Here is an 18,395-nt window from a genome sequence, read left to right on the forward strand (position 1 = left end):
ATCTAAAGAAAATGTTAGGGACTCTAGAAATTCTCTATCCAATCGGCAGATCCGACAAACTCGTACGACGCATCCCTAATTTTTCAAATATCGATGATTTTGCCCATCGTGGACACAAAACTTAATTCTCATTACGTTTCGATCCTCCAGGTCGATTTTTCGTTGAATATAGTAGCTTGAAATTACCAATTCAAAGCACGACGGGTCGGGTTTCTCGCGACGTCGTTGGATGTCACCACGTTAGAGGCCGGTGAAGGTTTGGCTAATTCCGCTGGATGGCGCCAAGCCGGCATCTTTGTTTAGATTAATTGCCACTACGCGAGGCTTGTCTCTGTCTGTCTCGAAGAGTCTAGTTCGTCGGTTCTCTTTTTTTTCTTATTTCGGTCAATTTCAACGTCACGCGTGGCTACAATTTCTCGAAATGGTTGGTACCAAATGCTGCAACAATGTGTACGCGCTTTTGGCGATACTCCTATTGTTGATAGAAACAGGTGAGGTTAACGGCCAAACAGGTAAACACCCCGTTTGGGCGGGGCATATATATACAGGATCTGTTCACGATCCAAGATTTCTCCAGATCTCTCGCGCGGGCTCCAACCAAGTGTTACAGAACAAAAAACAAATTGATTATCAGGAAAATATTGTCACTTCTCATCTAAATGTATAAAATGTACTCAAATTTAAAAAAAATATGAATCGCACATAAAAAAAAAAGGAAATATCGTTTTCCTTACGTAGTTTGATTTGGCTCTTCATTCAGGACATAGCATCCGATGCTATCAGTGCAATAGCACCAGCAACGAATACCCGTTCCAATGTAACGAGGTTTTATCGAGCGACGTGGATTTGCAACCGGAAGCGTGCGATGATGTTTACGGGGCGCAATATTGCGTCAAGCACACCGGCCGTTTCGAGGGTAAATGAAGTAGTAAAAAAACATTTCTTTCGGGAACTAAGGCTTGGAAATTCCTCTAACACGGTGCGGGGAAAGTTGATCAATCTCGGGCATGTCGGCGACTTTGCGCGATTCTCGATTTACGCACACATTCCGATCATTCAGGGTATTCTCTCTGCTACGAAAGACATTTACTAACCAGATTGTCTGATCGCATGTAAATAATTACCTCTACTTCCCTCCCTCCCTCTTCCTCTTGGAAGGTACATTTAACCGGGAAGTTTAATGCTTGCTTTCTTGATCGATGAAGCGATTGCCTTGGACTGCTACCAATGCACATCAGAGGATGAATGGAAATGTATGGATGATGAATTGGTTAAAAATTCCTTGATGCCGACAAATTGCAGTCATATTTATGGGGAGCGTTATTGCATCAAATCGGTCGGCCGTTACGGAGGTTCATATGTCATTGCATTTTTTGTGGTCAAGTGTGCATGGATGTTTCCTTCTCTGTTATGTATGTTTTATTCTTAGCCTACGATACTCAGAAGTGTATCGTAAAAAATTTTATAAAGAAATCACTTGGCGTAAATTGATAGTTGATTTTTATGTGATGTACGCATCAGAGATTATCATCCGTATCGTTTTAAAGAAACAAACCTGTAATCTATGACATCTCTCTCTCTCTCTGCATGTCGTGAATAACGCCTCTCTTTTATTACCGTTTTTAGTAGTAAGCAAGCAAGCACAAGCCTTATATATATTTTCGATATTAATGATCAGATGTGCAAGAAACCAAATTTCTTTCGTTTCGCATTTTTTCTCCTTTCTTTTTAAGGCTCTTATTTCTTCGTCGCAGCCATCTTTATTATTAATGAAGCAAGAAAATGCACGCCCAAAATTCTATACGTCGGAATAGAATTGAAGTAAAAAGATACGATGACCACAAAATGATATTTGTGATCGATTGCGCGCATTTGTAAAATATTTCTAAAACTTGAACAGTCAATACACAGCCGTAAAAACGTTAACGTGATCATGAGAAAAGATAAGCTAGAAAGGAAGGCTAATTTTACGATTATTCATCGATTGTTGGAGCAAAAGTTGGCAAATATACTCAATCGATCACAAGTGTCACTTTACAGACATGTTTTTTTTTTTAATTCAAGATATTTCGCTAGAATTTCGGACATACGTTTTCTCTAACGTATTCGCTTCTAACGTCAACGAACAAGATAACTGCAACAAAGTAGTCTTAACGGCTTTATCACCATTCTATATTTAGTATTAATAAGACTTCCCGGCAATGCTGTCGAGACACAGACTTGCTGCAGTAATAATTTTGCAACTACTTCACCACCAAGTTCATATCGTTCCGATTCCACTTGGCTTCAATTGCAATTTGAGAGAAACGCTGACATTATGTCTGAAAACAGGTGGCATCGGCACAAAGCGATTTTGCTCGGCTGTGCATATGGGAAACTATTGCGACTACGTAAAACAGCCTGGCGACAAGTTGACCTATCGCACCTGTGTATTCACATGCTCCGGCGATGGCTGCAATCTGGCAACGTCCGTGATGTCGACCAAAAGTACATGGATCGCGTCAGTGGGACTGTTGGTGACTTTGGGAAGGTTGTTTTACAGGTAGAAAGCAACTAATACGTACGAATATCCTTATTTGGAGCATCCGTCCAACAAACTGAAACGATCGTTCACTCGACAAATCGGAACAATAATCCGTAGGTAATTTGTCATCCGAGGCTGACGTTTCTTTCTTACGTCATTAAACAGATTCATCTTTTTTATGTATTCGCGTATACTCCGCGCATAGATAACTGGTGACAAATGTAACTTGTACCAAAGTGAAACATGCCCGTCCATTTTACTTATAACCAGAAGGAAAACTAAAAGAGTATCGTATAATTAAAATATCTCTAGAGCAGATGTATATGTTTGTATCGATCATAAAAAAAGAAAGAGGAGAAGAGAATGTATGTGTGTTAAGCGATTACTATTTATCAAGTTTGACTTAAGGAGCGAACAAAATACTTTTACATTGATATTAGCAATAAAACAAAAGTGATATGAGAGTAAATGTTTTTTTATTTTGCTGGGATATCCCGTTTGTCTCATATATCGTACATGTTTTCAAAACACACTGTATGTCAATTTATCAAATAAGCATGTGCCGATAATAAATTCACTTACAATTTGTAAGACATGCGTGTATTCTTTGGTATGCTTCTCCGCTTACCCATTTATTGTACACTATTGAGTTTTATGACGATAGATCGACAAATGTTACATTAGTATAAATACTGACACGGGTATCGCGGGCGAGTTTATAATTCGTAATGAAATTCGTGAAATTGACGTTTGCTGCAAAAACGATTGGTTGTATTCTTCTTCTATAAAAGTATCGTAAAAAAACGCTGGCTAGAATATAAGTATACTTGCGTGATCGTGAAGAAATATCTAACAAGCCATTATAAATTGATATCTTGCGCCAATATAAACTTTACGGATATATACTACCTCTATTACATAGATGCATGTATAAAATTGTGATACTTTTCATGAAGCGACAATTCACTGTATCCAATTCAATGTAAAGTTTTAACGAGGACCTTTTTTCATTCTTGTCCAATATTGAGATAGAATCTCGTCAAAAACCGTAAATTGTTAGTGAGTTCATGAAAAATAAAGATGATCAATCGAGAAACTAAGAAGCGATATGCGAAATGCTGCCGTATTAATAAGAATAACGGTTAAATCCCTATTGAGACTCACGTTCGTTACATTTTGCTTGTAACAAAATTCAAGTCAACTTGGGCAGTATGTGAGGTGCAGCATCCAGGTACTATATTTATCGATTTCACGATACAATTACACATTGTATGAAAAATACATATATAAACGTATAAATCGTTACACCATTTTATTATTGTTATCAAGCAGAAATATAATTCCGTGTAGTTTTCAATTACAAGACTAACGCTAGAAATAGATTCTAGTAAATCTGCTATCATATATTTTCTTCCAAGATAGCCATAGAACAAATGAAATCAACACTGAATGTAAACGTCACATTCTTCGAATCGAAGAGTATAAATAGATGTATCACTTGTATTTGTTCATCGCATTGATTATACAATGCACGGTAAACTTGTTAATCGCGCGTACGTTACATTATACATTGATCGTATAAAAAAAGAAAAAAAAAAGGTTTTAAGATAATCTTCGAGACTGCGAACGTAACATTGATCAAGTATATTATCACTGCCACGTATAGATTTCAAATATCTTATTGCCATCGACACAAAGGCAGTACTGATGGCAGTGAAGGATATATATATATATGTATGCGATAGCAAAAATGTTCGATACATAATAAATCACTTGTACATATCATATAGTTCAGCAGCATAGAGAGATATTGTAGAGCGTAATGCGTTCGCGCGCGCAAGAGATCGAGTAATAGATAGAGTCTGCTTTATTTGCCACGTTGGCAAATTGAACGCGAGTCAGAACGGGAATGATTGTGATGAACACGCAAAAAAAGTGTCATCTGTCTAGTGCTGTCTGACGACTCTTTTTATATCAAATTCTAAAGGTATAATTAGTTAAATAATGAACGAAATGGCAATATAAATTAATAAACAATTGGTTATAATGGACTAGTACCAAAGTACGATATTCTCGAAAAATAAAACGAGATAAAAACAATCATCTAACCGATATAATAATACATGATATATTACTTTTATGCTGCCATTCGTCTAAAGATATTGTGCTTTTCTTAATTCGACAATCTTAGCCACGTATGATTGTCGTGTGTGGAAACACACACACAATATCCAGCTTATACATCCAGGTATGCGTATACAGGTACAATTTTTCACGTAACAGATATAGCCTACTTTCTTGAAGCCTTCGTGGCCGATGTTAACGCGACAAATTTTATTCTACTTAAAAATGACGGACCAACCGTGAAAAATTTATGCTGCATTGAAATATTTCTGTGCTAATATCTTTCTTTTCTATGTACGAAACACCATCACGGAATAAAAGTCTCAAGCAGTGCATTGGTACAAAATTCTCGCAAGCTTAGGCTCTTCTCTCCCTTTATCATCGTTAATTAGTGCATAAATATGAATATTAAGTACCAATCGCTAATCACATTTCGGTGGTAAAGCTGCAAGAATTTTGCTCGAAGCCGAGATCGAAGCGAAATATTAGTCGCAAGTTTTATTGGCGCTGTAATTTTCTTACTTGGTCCTCTAACTCTTTAACGCGCAGTTGACTATTGGCAAGTTGCCGTCGTACGAGCCTCAATTCATCGGTTTGACGAGCGAATGCCAATCGAAGTTCCGCCTCGTTGTTCGGGACATCGACAGTCTCCATAACCTTGTTGTCGTTGAGCGGAGACGATATGATGTTTTTCTAACGGAAGAACACGGAGTCAGAGTACGCGACATAAAAACGCAACAGTGGATCAACGGTACATCAAGTTCGTACTTGCATAGCAACGTTCCCAAACTTTTGCTGAAGCTGCTGAAATTTAGTGCTTTGATTACTAGACGTTTTCTGACTTTTCTCCGACATATCGTGCAGCTCCACCGGTCTATAGTCCGGTATGGTTTCCGTGGACAGGAAGGCGAATTTCTTCTTGTTATTCAGATCGGTAGTTGGAGGCAATTGTGGTGGCTTGTATACTCGCGGCTTATGCGTAGAGATGCTACCACCTAATCAGATAATGATAAATAAGAGTAATGACAAATTCCGCAGCTCTTCACACAATGATACAAGACCTGTTTTAAGGGAGATCAAGACCGGTGGACTGTTCATGCCGCTGATCCAATCTCTAGCGGATAGCGCGGGGCACGTGCCAATGGTATCGGGGTAAAGATCTTCTTGGAATTGATCGCTCTGTAACACACAATTTGTCTCGATCCTTTTCTTTTCTTTCTTCAAATTGTGCGATGAGAAACGTTAATTCGAATCGTTCAATATGAGCGTGTAAATTCACCTTTCTGGGCACTATCATCGAGATTGGCTCGCACATCCCGCGGGTGGCGTGCAGCTTGTAAAATCTAAACACCTCACAGATAGAAGTGTGGATCCCTCTTTTTGGCATCATTCCCAATCCTCTCTGAGGATTTCCAGATATAAATTGACTGAGGTAATGCATCCAAGGAGCTTCATTGGCTGCTTCGTAGTAACGAATATTACCGTCACCCTGCAGGGAGAGAATGTCGTGAACGAACAGAGAGAACGCGACGCAATTTTGGAGTCCTTTCTGATGTTCTCACCTTCCCGGCTAGAAACACCATATTCGTATCGTTATCGTAAAATGGGAAGACCACTCCACTCGATGAATCGATGGTTTCGCACGTCAGTGGAACGGTCAAGTCGTGTTGACTCCATATCGCGTATTGTCGGTCCGAATGTCTGCTAAATCCAGTAGTTAAAAGACGTCCGGAGCTACCAAGGAATACCACTTTGCTGGCCTTGGTGCCGGCATGACAAACCCCTTCCTGCTCGATTGCACACAATTGCACACGAGTCCCTACCGAGTATAATTACAGGGCGAGAGCTGTTCGTTCATTACTTACCGAAACAACGATACCGGACCTCGGTTCGAAGACCCGCAATTTTTTATCCTTGCAAGTGGTCGCCAATAAGCTGCCGTCGCGGTTCAGCGATATGCTGTAGATGACATCGGGATGCCTGTCGATCACGCTCACCGCTTCGCACCTGTTTATATCCCATACGATAACGAGATGATCGAAGCCAGCGCTGAACAGCACGTTCTCAGCTACCGGATGCCATTCGATGTAAGCGACACGTCGCTTGTGCCCTTGCAACTCCACCAGCCATTCGGTCAAATTCCTCGACAGTCCGCCGTCGGGTATATGCCACAACTTGATCTTCAAATCAAGATCACGATTACGAGAGAGAATCGCCGATTACGAGCTATGCTTTTCTTACCGTACAGTCATCGGAACAGGACGCGATGATGTTGTCGTTGAATGGATTCCACTTGATGTCCAAAACGGGGCCGGTATGGCCGGTCACTCGACTCGCGTTGAAGTCGAGGCGCCCGGTCTGCAACACCGAAACATACACCTGATTTCTCTTCTCTCAGGCGAGACCGATTGATAGATCGATAAGACAACTCACGCGATCCAACGGTAACACCAGGAATGCTCCGCCACCTGCAACCTCCGTCACGACAGCCAGAAATTTCGGGTTTACCGCGCAGAATTGCGAATCGTGGGCATTCTTCGTGATCTTGATGTTATCGTAGCATTTCTCCCTCTTGGCCGGCACGCCGTAAACGTGCCGAAATTTGCTGCTTCGGACACCGCGAAACCACGACTGCAAATATCATTAGAGTTTCATTAACTATGGAGGAACGTTCGGAAGAAATACGTATGTGTTATTTTCGGGAAAAAAAAAAAACTCTCTCTTACTCAGAAACCGTGAAGAAAGAAAGTTGCGGCGTCGCGGACAGAAACCGACCGACCGACAGTTGGATCTTTAACGAACGCTTCTGATAATAATAAGACAAAGTTCGGGCACGGGGAGTGGGCGGATGGATGGAGGAGGACGGTGCACGTGGAGAAAGAGACGATCGAGACAAATTGACGGCACGAATGTGAAATCTCTTGATTACTCGCGAAGCGACGCGAATCCTTTTTACTGCCGCGCGCAGTGTAGCGCGGTGAGACAGATCGAATTATGCGACTTTTTCCCATAAAGAACGATTCAGCGAATCGCGAAAACTGGAAGAATCACGCGAAAGGATCGATCTTTTGCCCCCCGAAATAGAAATGTAACGAGCTATATATATCTCGCTTGCCGAGTATTAATAACTGCCACGTTATATAATTATGGTCTTATTTCTATTTCTTACAAAGCGCAATTAACGTAAGAATAGTAATAACAGATATAAAATCGAACAAATTTAAAAGAAGCAATTAGAGAGTAACTTTCAGAAAGAGAGGGAGAGAGAGAAACATTTCCAACTCTGCCTACGTGCATCGCACTTTTGCCACTGAAGAGCGAAACAAAAAAAAAACTGCCGATGATTCCATACCCATCGCGAGATACTTGTGGCGAGGGAGATCGATAACATATAAAAACAAATTACTAGCCGATCTCATTTGTATTATTATTATATATTAGGTACGTGAATAAGTTCAAAATCCACCAAGGGGCGGGAAAATATTTGAACTTAAACCGGGGTTACGATTGATTGAACGTAAAGGCACCGAACTTATTTGCGCACCTAATACTTCGTTGCTCCTCGAACAGCGTAAAATTTCAAACGCGTTTAGATGCAACCGGCGTGATATGTAACAACTTGTGTGTGATTCCCATCCGCCTAATTTACTTTAGATTCCATTGCAAAGACCGAAACCACTCGAAAGCCAATGTGTCTAAAGTTGATCCTGCATGTTGCACCTCCGATCCGTTCTAGTTTCGAATTTCTTTATGTTTCTCACGGTTTCTTGTTTCCATTTCCGCTCGCAAATTGTGTAAGAGGAGATACTCACTTGTTTATCGTTGGTCATGTCTGACGTTAACCAGGATCTACCGTCCGAGACAGTCGACGAGTACACGTGCGCGGTGGTGAGACGATCGTCGCCAGTGCACGAGGACGTGGTAATCGACAAGCCGGGGCCCATGCATGTGCGGGAGGTTCACGGGGTAAGGAGGGGAGGGGGAGAAAGAGAGAGACACGAAAAGACACAGAAGTGGGTATATCGCAACTACACAGATCGTTCTCTCACGACGCGCTTACTGAAAGAAACAAATGAAAGAAAAAAATGAAATTCTCGCGAACAATTAACAATTTGTCGAATTGCATAATCGCTCGACGCGACAAAGTGCGAAACGCAATTTCCAGGAGCGTGCCACTGAAGCGGTCCGACGTAAAGAAAGAAAAAAAAAAGAAAAGAGTAATTAGCAAGTGTAATTAGATACGAGTTAACGAGATGGTCGTCACAGTTGCCGAGGCGACGATTTTCCTTCTTTTTTTTTTTTTTTAACAAGGTCTCGCTTACCGGTTAAGTAGGTCCAGTTTAATATATATGTGACAAACTTATCAATGATTATGTCCGATATGTACCCGTTCACTCGTTACACGCGATTGTTACGACGAGTTTAAGTCGCGAGTCGAGTGTGTAAAACCACGAGCATTCGCGATCGCGTTAAGGAATTGCAAAATCGGACAACACGTATTAAAAGTAAAAAGCTACATACGAGATTACGTCGCCTCGCGAACGTTCGTTCGCGTCGGATGTTCCGTCTCTACTGACAAAAGCGAGCAACCACCGTGCTTGGTAGTACATACGACGTGGTGTACCCACATTCGAGTCGTTGGAACATCATGTGATGTTTCTAATCGTTCGGCGCGCACATACATACACTCATTCACTCAAACGTGTTACGTGCATTTTCTTAAAAAAAAAAAAAAAAAAATTCAAAATGATAAAAAAAAAATGTATCTGAAATATTTGTATAGAACTCGCCTGTCCGCTGAGTTGGTCACTGATAGCCTATCTGGGCAAACGTCACGAATTTCGAGTCCTCTTATCACCTACTGTGCGTGCACTATATATTAATAAGACTTCCCGTTTTCAACTAAGGACTATCTAAGCCGTGAATCTTACCTACCTAATGTGATTCGAAATCGTTCTTCCGTTTCAATGAAACAAATTTACCGACTCGATATCGAGTTTACGACGACTGTAGTGCAAAACCGAATGTAGATTGTGATTTTGATGACACGTTGCGTTAAAGGAAATAACGAAAAATCGCTACTCACTTTGCCGCTGGGCTTGTAACAAGCTCTCGCGTCTACCATGTTGTTCATGATGGTGTGTTGATCCTCGGAGCCATCCAGACCTAATTTTTCCGCCAGTTCCTCCCTCGTTCGTATCATTTCACAATTAGCGATGTTGTATCCCATAGAACCAGCGCCGTTCACGCGGAATTTCGATCTCCGAAGACGCTCCCACACCCAAATCAATCAATCGCCGAGCTTGCAAACTGACCTACGAAACGGTTCATCGCCTCGCCGGCATATTTCTTCCCTCCCCCCTCGGCACGTTTATTATTTATTAATCACAATGAGAGAGCGCACCAACGACACTTCCGCACTGCTCCGCGCTCAATCAGTAAACTGTAATAGCTGTGTTCATCGACCCGATCGACCTATTGCACACACTCATATACTCACGATCAAACCTCGACATATCGTAGTTCAGGCGGTCAAGTAACGTCGCGCTAGCCAGTCTTGGCGCTTGCGAGTAAAGCAGAGTTTGCAATGAGAGAGAAAGAGAGGAAATGTGAGGAGAATAATCGATTGTGATTGGTCAATTTCTTAAGTCTTGCGCCTTAAATTCTCATTGTAGAAACTCCGCTTTAGAGATCATTTTTAAAAGTCCCTAGAAGTAAAAGCCGACGAAGGTCATTTTTAGAAATGCACCAATTAGAGCGCAGTACGATGACCCCGAGTCGGCAAATCGAAAACGCCAATACTCCTCCTTTATTCTTCCTGGAACAAACCAATGGTCGTGCGCCTTTCTATATAGTATACGACTCGATGCCGGTGTGTCGTCCATTACTTTTCACGTGATCGTCCACAGGGTAAGTTGTCTCGTGGTTTCTGGTAAATTTCAACGCTCCATTAGCGTCTATAAAGGCGTTACATTTATCGTCGTCTTCCTCGAACAGCATCGTTTTAAGTCTGATATGTTTCCGCGCAATATCGTTTGCTTTACCCTTTTAACGTAACTCTTGCAGACTTTCCGCCAGCTTTACGTGCGACGCTGAATATTGTCCATAATTCATCGATTTGAAAGCGTACTTCAACATGTGAGTAGATGGTATTTCCTTGTAATATGTTGCGTCATTCGTGCGATGACGTTAACGCATTTATCGTTTTTGGCTCTATTATTCGACAATATATTGAGACAGTTGTGCGAAAAAAATGCATTGGGTTATCGAGCATTCCGCAAGAAGGGGAATTTCCGTTACAAAGTATGAAAAACTTGCCACGTGTAACTAAAACGGAAATTTCCGATCGAACACATTGCATCCAATTATTAGCGTGTATTATCACTTCGAGTAATCGACAAATTTATTGTGCGCTCTTTAATTATCAACTGCAATACTTGCACATTAGAAAGTATTCGAAGATTTCCAAATTGTAAATGTTTAATTGAAGGATCTCGTATGGCTCAGATTTTGACAAAAACACGCTCGATTTATTTTTGCGCGTAGATGTGGCTGCGTAAGCTAAAATTGTTGTTCATCGATGGAAAACGAGTTTGAGAGGAGAGATTGCAATGTGTTGATTAGGTTAGGGAAATTTATATAACTTTGGTCTGTTCTTTTTAGTTGAACTAGTGCAGTTAGTTCTCCCAAAAAGAACAGACCACACATGAAGCACGTGTTACAACGCGTTCAGCTTGTTAGTACATCAGATTTTTTTTTTATGTCCAACATGTTATCCTTTCTGTATTTAAAAACTTGTTTTCTCTCCTCTCCTACCTTTTTTTCTTTATAGATAAATTACAATTTTAACTTTTGATATTTTTTTACGCACAAAAAGGAATATTTTCGTCTAAAATAAGATCACTGAATTTAACATTTAGACCCCTATTCTGAATTCTTTTTTATCGATGAAAGTATCTCTAAAAGTAGTGTAGGAACCACTTGATTGGCTGAGAAACCACATTTAAAGTACTTTTATCGATAAAAGAGAGTTCAGATTAGAGGCTTTAGCGTCTGAACCTAAAACCAAACATGGAAAAGTATTAACAATAATGTGTATATTGTCTCTGTAGTTCTCGTTTTTTCTTTTTCTTTGTGGTATATTAATTAAAATATAAATGATAAATATATTAATTTTGTTTTTCATCGATATACATACAATGGGATCTAAATAAATTGAAAAATATAGATATATTAAAAAAAATGGATGCATACGTCTTAAAACTACTTCAGTGACGGGAAATTTCGAGTAAAATTGGCAGAATTTAGAGATATACGTAAGAGGTCATTAATGAATCGTTATTATTTTACTAAATAAATTGTAAGATACTATGAGTAAAGTTCATCATTTTCTCAAAATATAAAATAGGTAATGCCGGTATTTATAATCGGACTTTATATTTAACATTTTCTTAATCTTCCTCGTCTCCTTAATCGTCTCCTTTCATCTTCAGATATTGTACAGCTCATTTCATTAGATACGAAGTATCTGAAAATGAATTTAATGAGGCCTTAAATATAATGTCCGTCTATGAATATGGGCATAAAAGTAATCAAGAAACACGGTGGTGTCTTGGCCAAGTATGAAGCGACGGCTCTTTGCACGGGCCAAGGCATACCATGTATTTTTATTACGTGGGCAATAATCATGTATTTTATTACATGTATATTTTATTTAAGGCTTCGGAGACTAGCTGGGATGCTAGGACATACAAAACAAGGGTTAGTATTGATCTAATCCCCATACAAAATTTGATTAAGACACAACCAAAACTGTTTCTTCATATTACATTAGTATCTTGCTTGTTCTGATAGAAGAACAATATCAGAGAACGATATTTGTGAGACATAAAGCGAATTGAAGAACACATTCCATCTTGACAAATATGAATAATATCCAATGAGAGGACGAGAGAGAATGTATCGGGATGGGATCTTGGGTAGCTCAGGGGTAAGAGTAGTAGCCCGACAAGACAGCGGAAGATCCCGGGTTCGATTCCCGATCCAGCAAACTCCAACTTCCGATATATTCCCTCTCTGATTCTCTTAGGATTATTTTGCAATTAGTAGAATATTTGTGTATTCAGTAAATAATCAGTGTATCTCTTCTCTGCCTCGTGTCACTTATTTTACATATATATATATATATATATTTTACTCATTTAATATACACACATACATATATATATATAGCTAATGTCGGTAAACGTAAGCACACTTGTAAAAATGCCCGGGCGCTTTCCTTTAACCTGAATACTCGATAAATAAGCATAAAATTCAGGTAAGAGAAATCATGAGAAAAGATAAGTTGAAAACGTAAGTTGCATGTTACACTAATTTTCGACTATTTATTGATTGTTCAGGTTAAAGGAAAGCGTCCGGACATTTTTACAAGTGTGCTGAATCTATCACAAGTGCCATTTTATGCACATATTCTTTCAATTTCACGTATACGGTAATATATTTTGGCATGTAATTTTTCGCTTCTGATAACATCAAAGAAAGACAGTCAAAGTGAAGACGCGGGAAACTTTAAAACAGATATCCTCTCATTTTGGCATGCCTCCATCTGGTATCTCGATGGAGCATGAATGCTTGTGGGAGGAAAAGCAAAGAGGGAACTTGCCTTCGGAATCCACACGATACTGTCTGGAGCCGTTTCTCTAAGTTCCCTACATTCCGCTCAATGTTTAAACACTAGCATTGTTATTTGTGTGATTTTATCGCATGAGAATTTAGCGAGTGTACGTGACGCGTATATTTTGTTGATGCTTCTGTGTTTGTATCCCCCCTAACGATCTCTATAATAACATTAATTGTATTTCACAAGAGTTTTACGTGAAGTTTTGTCAATATTATACGCCACCATTTGAGGCAAAGGAACAAAGAGGGAAAGAAAGAAAGTGGGCAGCCTAACCAGACGTTCGCAAATTCATTGTACCTTTGTTGTATTGCAGGGTCCACTTATTGAACAATTCTCGCTACAACAACGCCGTTGGTAATGGATATCGCGCAGCCGGACAATGGGCTCGCAACGTCAGCGGCGGAGTCGGCAATACGTTACAAAAGCCCGACTGGCAGTACGAAGACCTAAAGCCATTAAAGAAAGATTTCTATAACGTGCATCCGAATGTATCGGCACGTAGCACCCAAGAGATCGAATTATTCCGACAAAAGAAACAGATTACTGTGAAGGGTGATAAAGTTCCGGATCCTATCCAGTACTTTGAGGAGGGTAACTTTCCTGATAATGTAATGAAAATGATCAGCAAATGTGGCTTCCACGAGCCGACTGCGATTCAAGCTCAGGGCTGGCCGATTGCCATGTCTGGATACAATATGGTAGGCATAGGACAGACAGGTTCGGGAAAGACTCTGGGTTACATTTTGCCCGCCATTGTACACATTAACGCTCAAGAACGCTTGAATTACGGCGACGGTCCGATCGCGCTGATTCTCGCCCCTACCAGAGAACTCGCTCAACAAATACAATCAGTGACGACCGAATTCGGTTCTTTGTCGCACGTGAGAAGCACCTGTATCTTCGGTGGTGCGCCCAGAGGCGGTCAAGCGCGCGATTTACGCCGTGGTGTAGAAATTTGCATTGCCACTCCTGGACGTCTGATCGACTTCCTAGAACAGGGCACGACCAACCTGCACAGGTGTACGTACTTAGTGCTGGACGAAGCCGACCGCATGCTGGACATGGGCTTCGAGCCTCAAATTCGCAAGATTATCGAGCAGATCAGGCCAGACCGGCAGGTCCTCATGTGGTCTGCCACATGGCCGAAAGAAGTGCGCACCCTAGCGAAAGAATATCTAAAGAATTACGTACAGTTGAACATCGGATCGCTGACATTAGCCGCCAATCATGATATACTTCAAATTGTCGAAGTCTGCGAGGAACACGAGAAGGAATCCAGGTAAGGAGATGGAGTAGAGATCTCACGTAACTTAAATAGATGTTTAACGAATTGCATGTATTAAATTATATTTAACATGTGTTTCTAGAATATGATGATATCGATATATGATTTACGGTGATTATATACACACGCCTCTAAGAAGAACTGACAATACTGCCGCTTTAACGACTTTATGTATATACACATTTCAGTCAAGTTTGTAATGTTTTTGTGTTTAAATTTTAGGTTGAAGGATCTGCTGGAAAATATCTACGCTAACGAGAACGGCGGCAAGATTATAATTTTTGTAGAAACAAAGAAAAAAGTGGAGAGCATTACGAGAAATATCCGACGCTTTGGTTGGCCTGCGGTATGCATTCACGGCGACAAGTCGCAACATGAGAGAGATTTTGTTCTTAGAGGTAGAATTATTTGTTTCCTATTATATTTGTAAAATTACGTGTAAAATGCGATATGTCCATCGACAATATTACTCTGAATATTTCTACTTTGCAGAATTTAGGAATAAGAAAACTGCAATTCTTGTTGCAACCGACGTTGCTGCTCGTGGCCTTGGTAAGTATGTTACAAGTATTATTTTATCCGCGGCGTTTTATTCGTTTGTGTTTTATGCTTTCTTCCAAAAGAATATTCCTTACAATCTTTGGAAGAATAAGTTATATTGACGAGTGCCAAATTAGGTAGTGAAATGGCGATGTGTGGTAATGTCACATTTTTTGAATTTACGATAAATAACTGAGGGATAATTAATGTCATGGTGTATGCACGGGAAGATATAAGTTATTTTCTTTCCACGACAAAATCTAACCGAAATACAATTGTTTCTTCACGGTCGATTATAATTGCTCTTAATATTCAGAAATTGTTTTGTGATGGAAGGAAGGCTATGATTGTTGTCGCGATAACAGTGAGAAAGTTGATATTTTTAAGCTTTATTTGAATTTCCTGTGTTAAATAAGAAGAACGATTAGTTGGGTAGTCATTCGGTATCCCCCCCCCCCCCCCCCCNTTCTAAATCTAATACTACCACCACTGTTGCCACAACAATCGCAGGTTACAATGATTTCGTCTTTCTGTAAAATTGCAAGCGTCACAAATGCCGTATGAAGTTGCGTCATTCCAAAGCATGCTACCGAGTCGACCGTACAGCGTAACTTTATACAACACTGCGCGAGATATGACTTGGTGTTTGTTAAAATTATAACTTGATCGTCCTTTGTTTCAGAGGCACATGGTGCACAAATAGCGTTGGGTGTGCGATGAATTAAAGTGAACAATAGAAAAAAAAAAGCCAAAAGAATTGTTCACTCGTGCTATGTACACGCGCAACTCTGTTTCGCGCATAAATGTGCCTCTGTGTATTACTTCCTCGTATATGGATGCTTGTGATATGACTGAAACACGTCGCCCTTCACAGGAGATACGTTACAGGTAAATACATGATATGTATTTACCGTCACACTGTACAGCTATATATTTGTATTGATATACGTATATTTCTTTTCTCAAAACTTCTAGATGCATTACAATCAGATACTATATGTATTTGCAATTGATTGATCAGAGTTGGTTAGTTAATAATGATCGTGTTTAACATATAGTTGTATAGTGCTCTCTTTTCTTGAAATTTTGTCAACGTTATCGAATACCGTTTCACTTTCTAAGGCGTTGGAAAATTGTGGGTTGGAAAGTGTTGGTTTTTTCTATCTGTGCACGTAGAGATTTCAAATATTTGTCAATTATATACGAGGAAGCAGCATAGTCTCAGATTGTAATTCACTGATTTATTTAGACGTCGACGATGTCAAGTACGTGATTAACTTGGATTATCCGTCCTCGTCCGAAGACTACATTCACAGGATCGGCAGGACTGGCCGCTCGGGAAACGCGGGAACCAGTTATGCCTTCTTCACACCGCAAAATGCTCGACAGGCGAAAGACTTGATAAATGTGCTTAAAGAAGCCAAACAAGAAGTCAATCCTGAACTGCTCAAATTCGCAATGAGCAGCGGTGGTGGTGGCGGCGGCGGCGGCAACAGAAGTGAGTGTCAAAACGAGATCTCGTTTATTATACAACTATATCGTAAATTCGTGTTTTTAACGATATAGTGTTTTATAGAGTACAATAGCTTCTGAAAAATAAGGATTTATCACATTCCAATCAAAAGACATAATAAATATGTAAACTTCGATTAGTTTTTGCTGTTGTGTATATAAAAAAATGCTTTGTAAAAAGCTTATCAATATTGTTGTGATGCGTGAGAGAAATATATTCTTCAATGTGACCACATACAATATTAATGTATTATCACTGTTTTTTTTTTCCAGGTCATTGGTACGGATACGGTTACCGTGGGAGAGAAAATGTTTTCCGCGGAACGCGTAAGCGATTCGATACCAACAAGGTATCCAATTATAATAGATGATCCCGTATATAGGCGAATCACAATTCTAAAAGGCGGATAAAGCCTTTACAGTAGGAGTTCGATGTAATGCCATTATGTTCGATGTACACCCCTCACGAGCCATTATTTGGGCTTTTTGCACGTTACAACTGATTGCCCCACCGTCGTCGTAACAGTCGTAGCAATCCTAACAGTTGACAGCCGTGCGAAATTACTCGTGCACTCGTAATACGGCCAGCACTACGTGTTCTTCATGACCCAAATATTGGTATATTGGATAATCAACATGCATTCAACTGTGTCAACGCCTCTTAACACTTGTATAATAGGAGGTTTTTTTTTACGATTCTCAACTTTACGCGCAATGTGTAAGTTAAAAAATTGTACAAGTGACACCTAGTTACACAATGTTAAAACATATGCCTCCTGGTGTACTACCGCAGATATATGTGATTCGTGATGGAACAAGTGCGAGCATCGTGTATTGACACAAGTATAAAATGAAAGGTCTAGTGATATAGACTGAGTTATATAAGTGTAGTAGAGAAAAAAGAAGAGGAGAACGAAGATAGTGCAATACAATTTGCGAGTGTTGGATAATTGTTTGCGCGAGTACATAATTGGAGGACTATCCCCGTATGCCTGGCAATAGGCGGCTGTCGGACAGTCTCGACGTTCTGAAGAAAACATGCGATGTAGAGCCATTTCTGAAAATTTTGCACCCCTATAAACCGGCGGGGGGCTGGGCATTACATTTTACTGTATTAACCGCGTTTTAGTTCCCTTTACCATTCCTAAGCTATTTTTGAAACATTCTTTTTTTTATCATCAGCTAGATTTATCTCGGATAGTACAAGTGTATCTGCTAAGTCGTAATTTTTTTTTCAGTATATTGAAAGCGATTTGCAAAATTTAAACGAACGTAACTTGGCGAGGAAGGGCGTTCAACCGAACTTTTGATCCGTTGGTAGGATTTATACGAAATACTAAAAAACTCGTGAAATCGCCTTGTGCTGAACGCAACCATTTCGTTAGTTACGTTGTCTTCCTGGCTAAATTACGCGTCTCTTTATTTGATCTCGATATTCGTATACAGCGACACGTATGAGGCATGTACAATATTTATCTGAGTTTGCGCCAAATTTATTTGTCAATAAGTTTATTTATTGGAAGTGAATGCGATAAAATGATATATGAAGCACAGGAGAGCGATTAAAGGCTGGTTAATCAATTGTCGGCGACGAAACAGATTTTTTTTCTCTTTTAATCAATCAAAATCCATTGGTCAGATCTGTTAATTTGTCAATTAGGTCAAGTCAAAACAAGTGGGAATCCGAATCGGAGGTTTCTGTGCGTAAATATCCATGACAAATGCTG

General features: G+C 39.9%; 3 protein-coding genes across 8 annotated transcripts; 2 read left to right on the forward strand and 1 right to left on the reverse strand.

Annotated features, from left to right (window-relative positions):
* The first annotated feature begins 11 nt into the window (after nucleotides 1-11).
* On the forward strand, nucleotides 12-5,133 carry LOC106742134. 2 transcript variants are annotated; one of them, XM_014614801.1, is made up of 3 exons: nucleotides 12-491; nucleotides 1,206-1,352; nucleotides 2,332-5,133. In XM_014614801.1, the coding sequence occupies exons 1-3, from the start codon at nucleotides 422-424 to the stop codon at nucleotides 2,544-2,546; spliced, it is 432 nt and encodes a 143-aa protein (XP_014470287.1). In that variant the 5' UTR covers nucleotides 12-421; the 3' UTR covers nucleotides 2,547-5,133. The 2 variants fall into 2 exon arrangements, with proteins under 2 accessions (XP_014470287.1, XP_014470286.1); XM_014614800.1 differs by lacking the exon at nucleotides 1,206-1,352 and adding an exon at nucleotides 761-916 and having other exon boundaries at nucleotides 2,332-4,926.
* On the reverse strand, nucleotides 5,017-10,165 carry LOC106742128 (coronin-2B-like). Of its 3 annotated transcripts, none has more exons than XM_014614788.1 (10): nucleotides 9,735-9,823; nucleotides 8,461-8,707; nucleotides 7,082-7,279; nucleotides 6,890-7,006; nucleotides 6,514-6,828; nucleotides 6,211-6,435; nucleotides 5,928-6,137; nucleotides 5,710-5,827; nucleotides 5,417-5,643; nucleotides 5,017-5,341 (listed from the first exon to the last, which is right to left on the reverse strand). In XM_014614788.1, exons 2-10 carry the CDS (start codon nucleotides 8,590-8,592, stop codon nucleotides 5,147-5,149), a joined length of 1,737 nt encoding a protein of 578 aa, XP_014470274.1. In that variant the 5' UTR covers nucleotides 8,593-8,707; nucleotides 9,735-9,823; the 3' UTR covers nucleotides 5,017-5,146. The 3 variants fall into 3 exon arrangements, with proteins under 3 accessions (XP_014470274.1, XP_014470275.1, XP_014470273.1); XM_014614789.1 differs by lacking the exon at nucleotides 9,735-9,823 and adding an exon at nucleotides 9,170-9,567; XM_014614787.1 differs by lacking the exon at nucleotides 8,461-8,707 and having other exon boundaries at nucleotides 9,735-10,165.
* Nucleotides 10,166-10,518: 353 nt separating this feature from the next.
* LOC106742129 (ATP-dependent RNA helicase p62-like) lies at nucleotides 10,519-18,264 on the forward strand. 3 transcript variants are annotated; one of them, XR_001374242.1, is made up of 8 exons: nucleotides 10,519-10,558; nucleotides 10,715-10,786; nucleotides 12,368-12,409; nucleotides 13,645-14,610; nucleotides 14,839-15,014; nucleotides 15,109-15,168; nucleotides 15,839-16,044; nucleotides 16,406-16,497. XR_001374242.1 is itself a non-coding variant. In XM_014614791.1 (8 exons), coding segments are annotated over exons 2-8 (1,593 nt in total). In that variant the 5' UTR covers nucleotides 10,521-10,558; nucleotides 10,715-10,784; the 3' UTR covers nucleotides 17,040-18,264. The 3 variants fall into 3 exon arrangements, 2 of the variants coding, with proteins under 2 accessions (XP_014470278.1, XP_014470277.1); XM_014614791.1 differs by lacking the exon at nucleotides 15,839-16,044 and adding an exon at nucleotides 16,942-18,264 and having other exon boundaries at nucleotides 10,521-10,558; nucleotides 16,406-16,654; XM_014614792.1 differs by lacking the exons at nucleotides 12,368-12,409; nucleotides 15,839-16,044 and adding an exon at nucleotides 16,942-18,264 and having other exon boundaries at nucleotides 10,520-10,558; nucleotides 16,406-16,654.
* The last annotated feature ends 131 nt before the right edge of the window (nucleotides 18,265-18,395 follow it).

The sequence above is a fragment of the Dinoponera quadriceps genome, unplaced genomic scaffold (genome assembly GCF_001313825.1).
Source record: "Dinoponera quadriceps isolate SergipeBrazil2010 unplaced genomic scaffold, ASM131382v1 scaffold676, whole genome shotgun sequence".
Classification (NCBI taxonomy): Eukaryota; Metazoa; Arthropoda; class Insecta; order Hymenoptera; family Formicidae; genus Dinoponera; species Dinoponera quadriceps.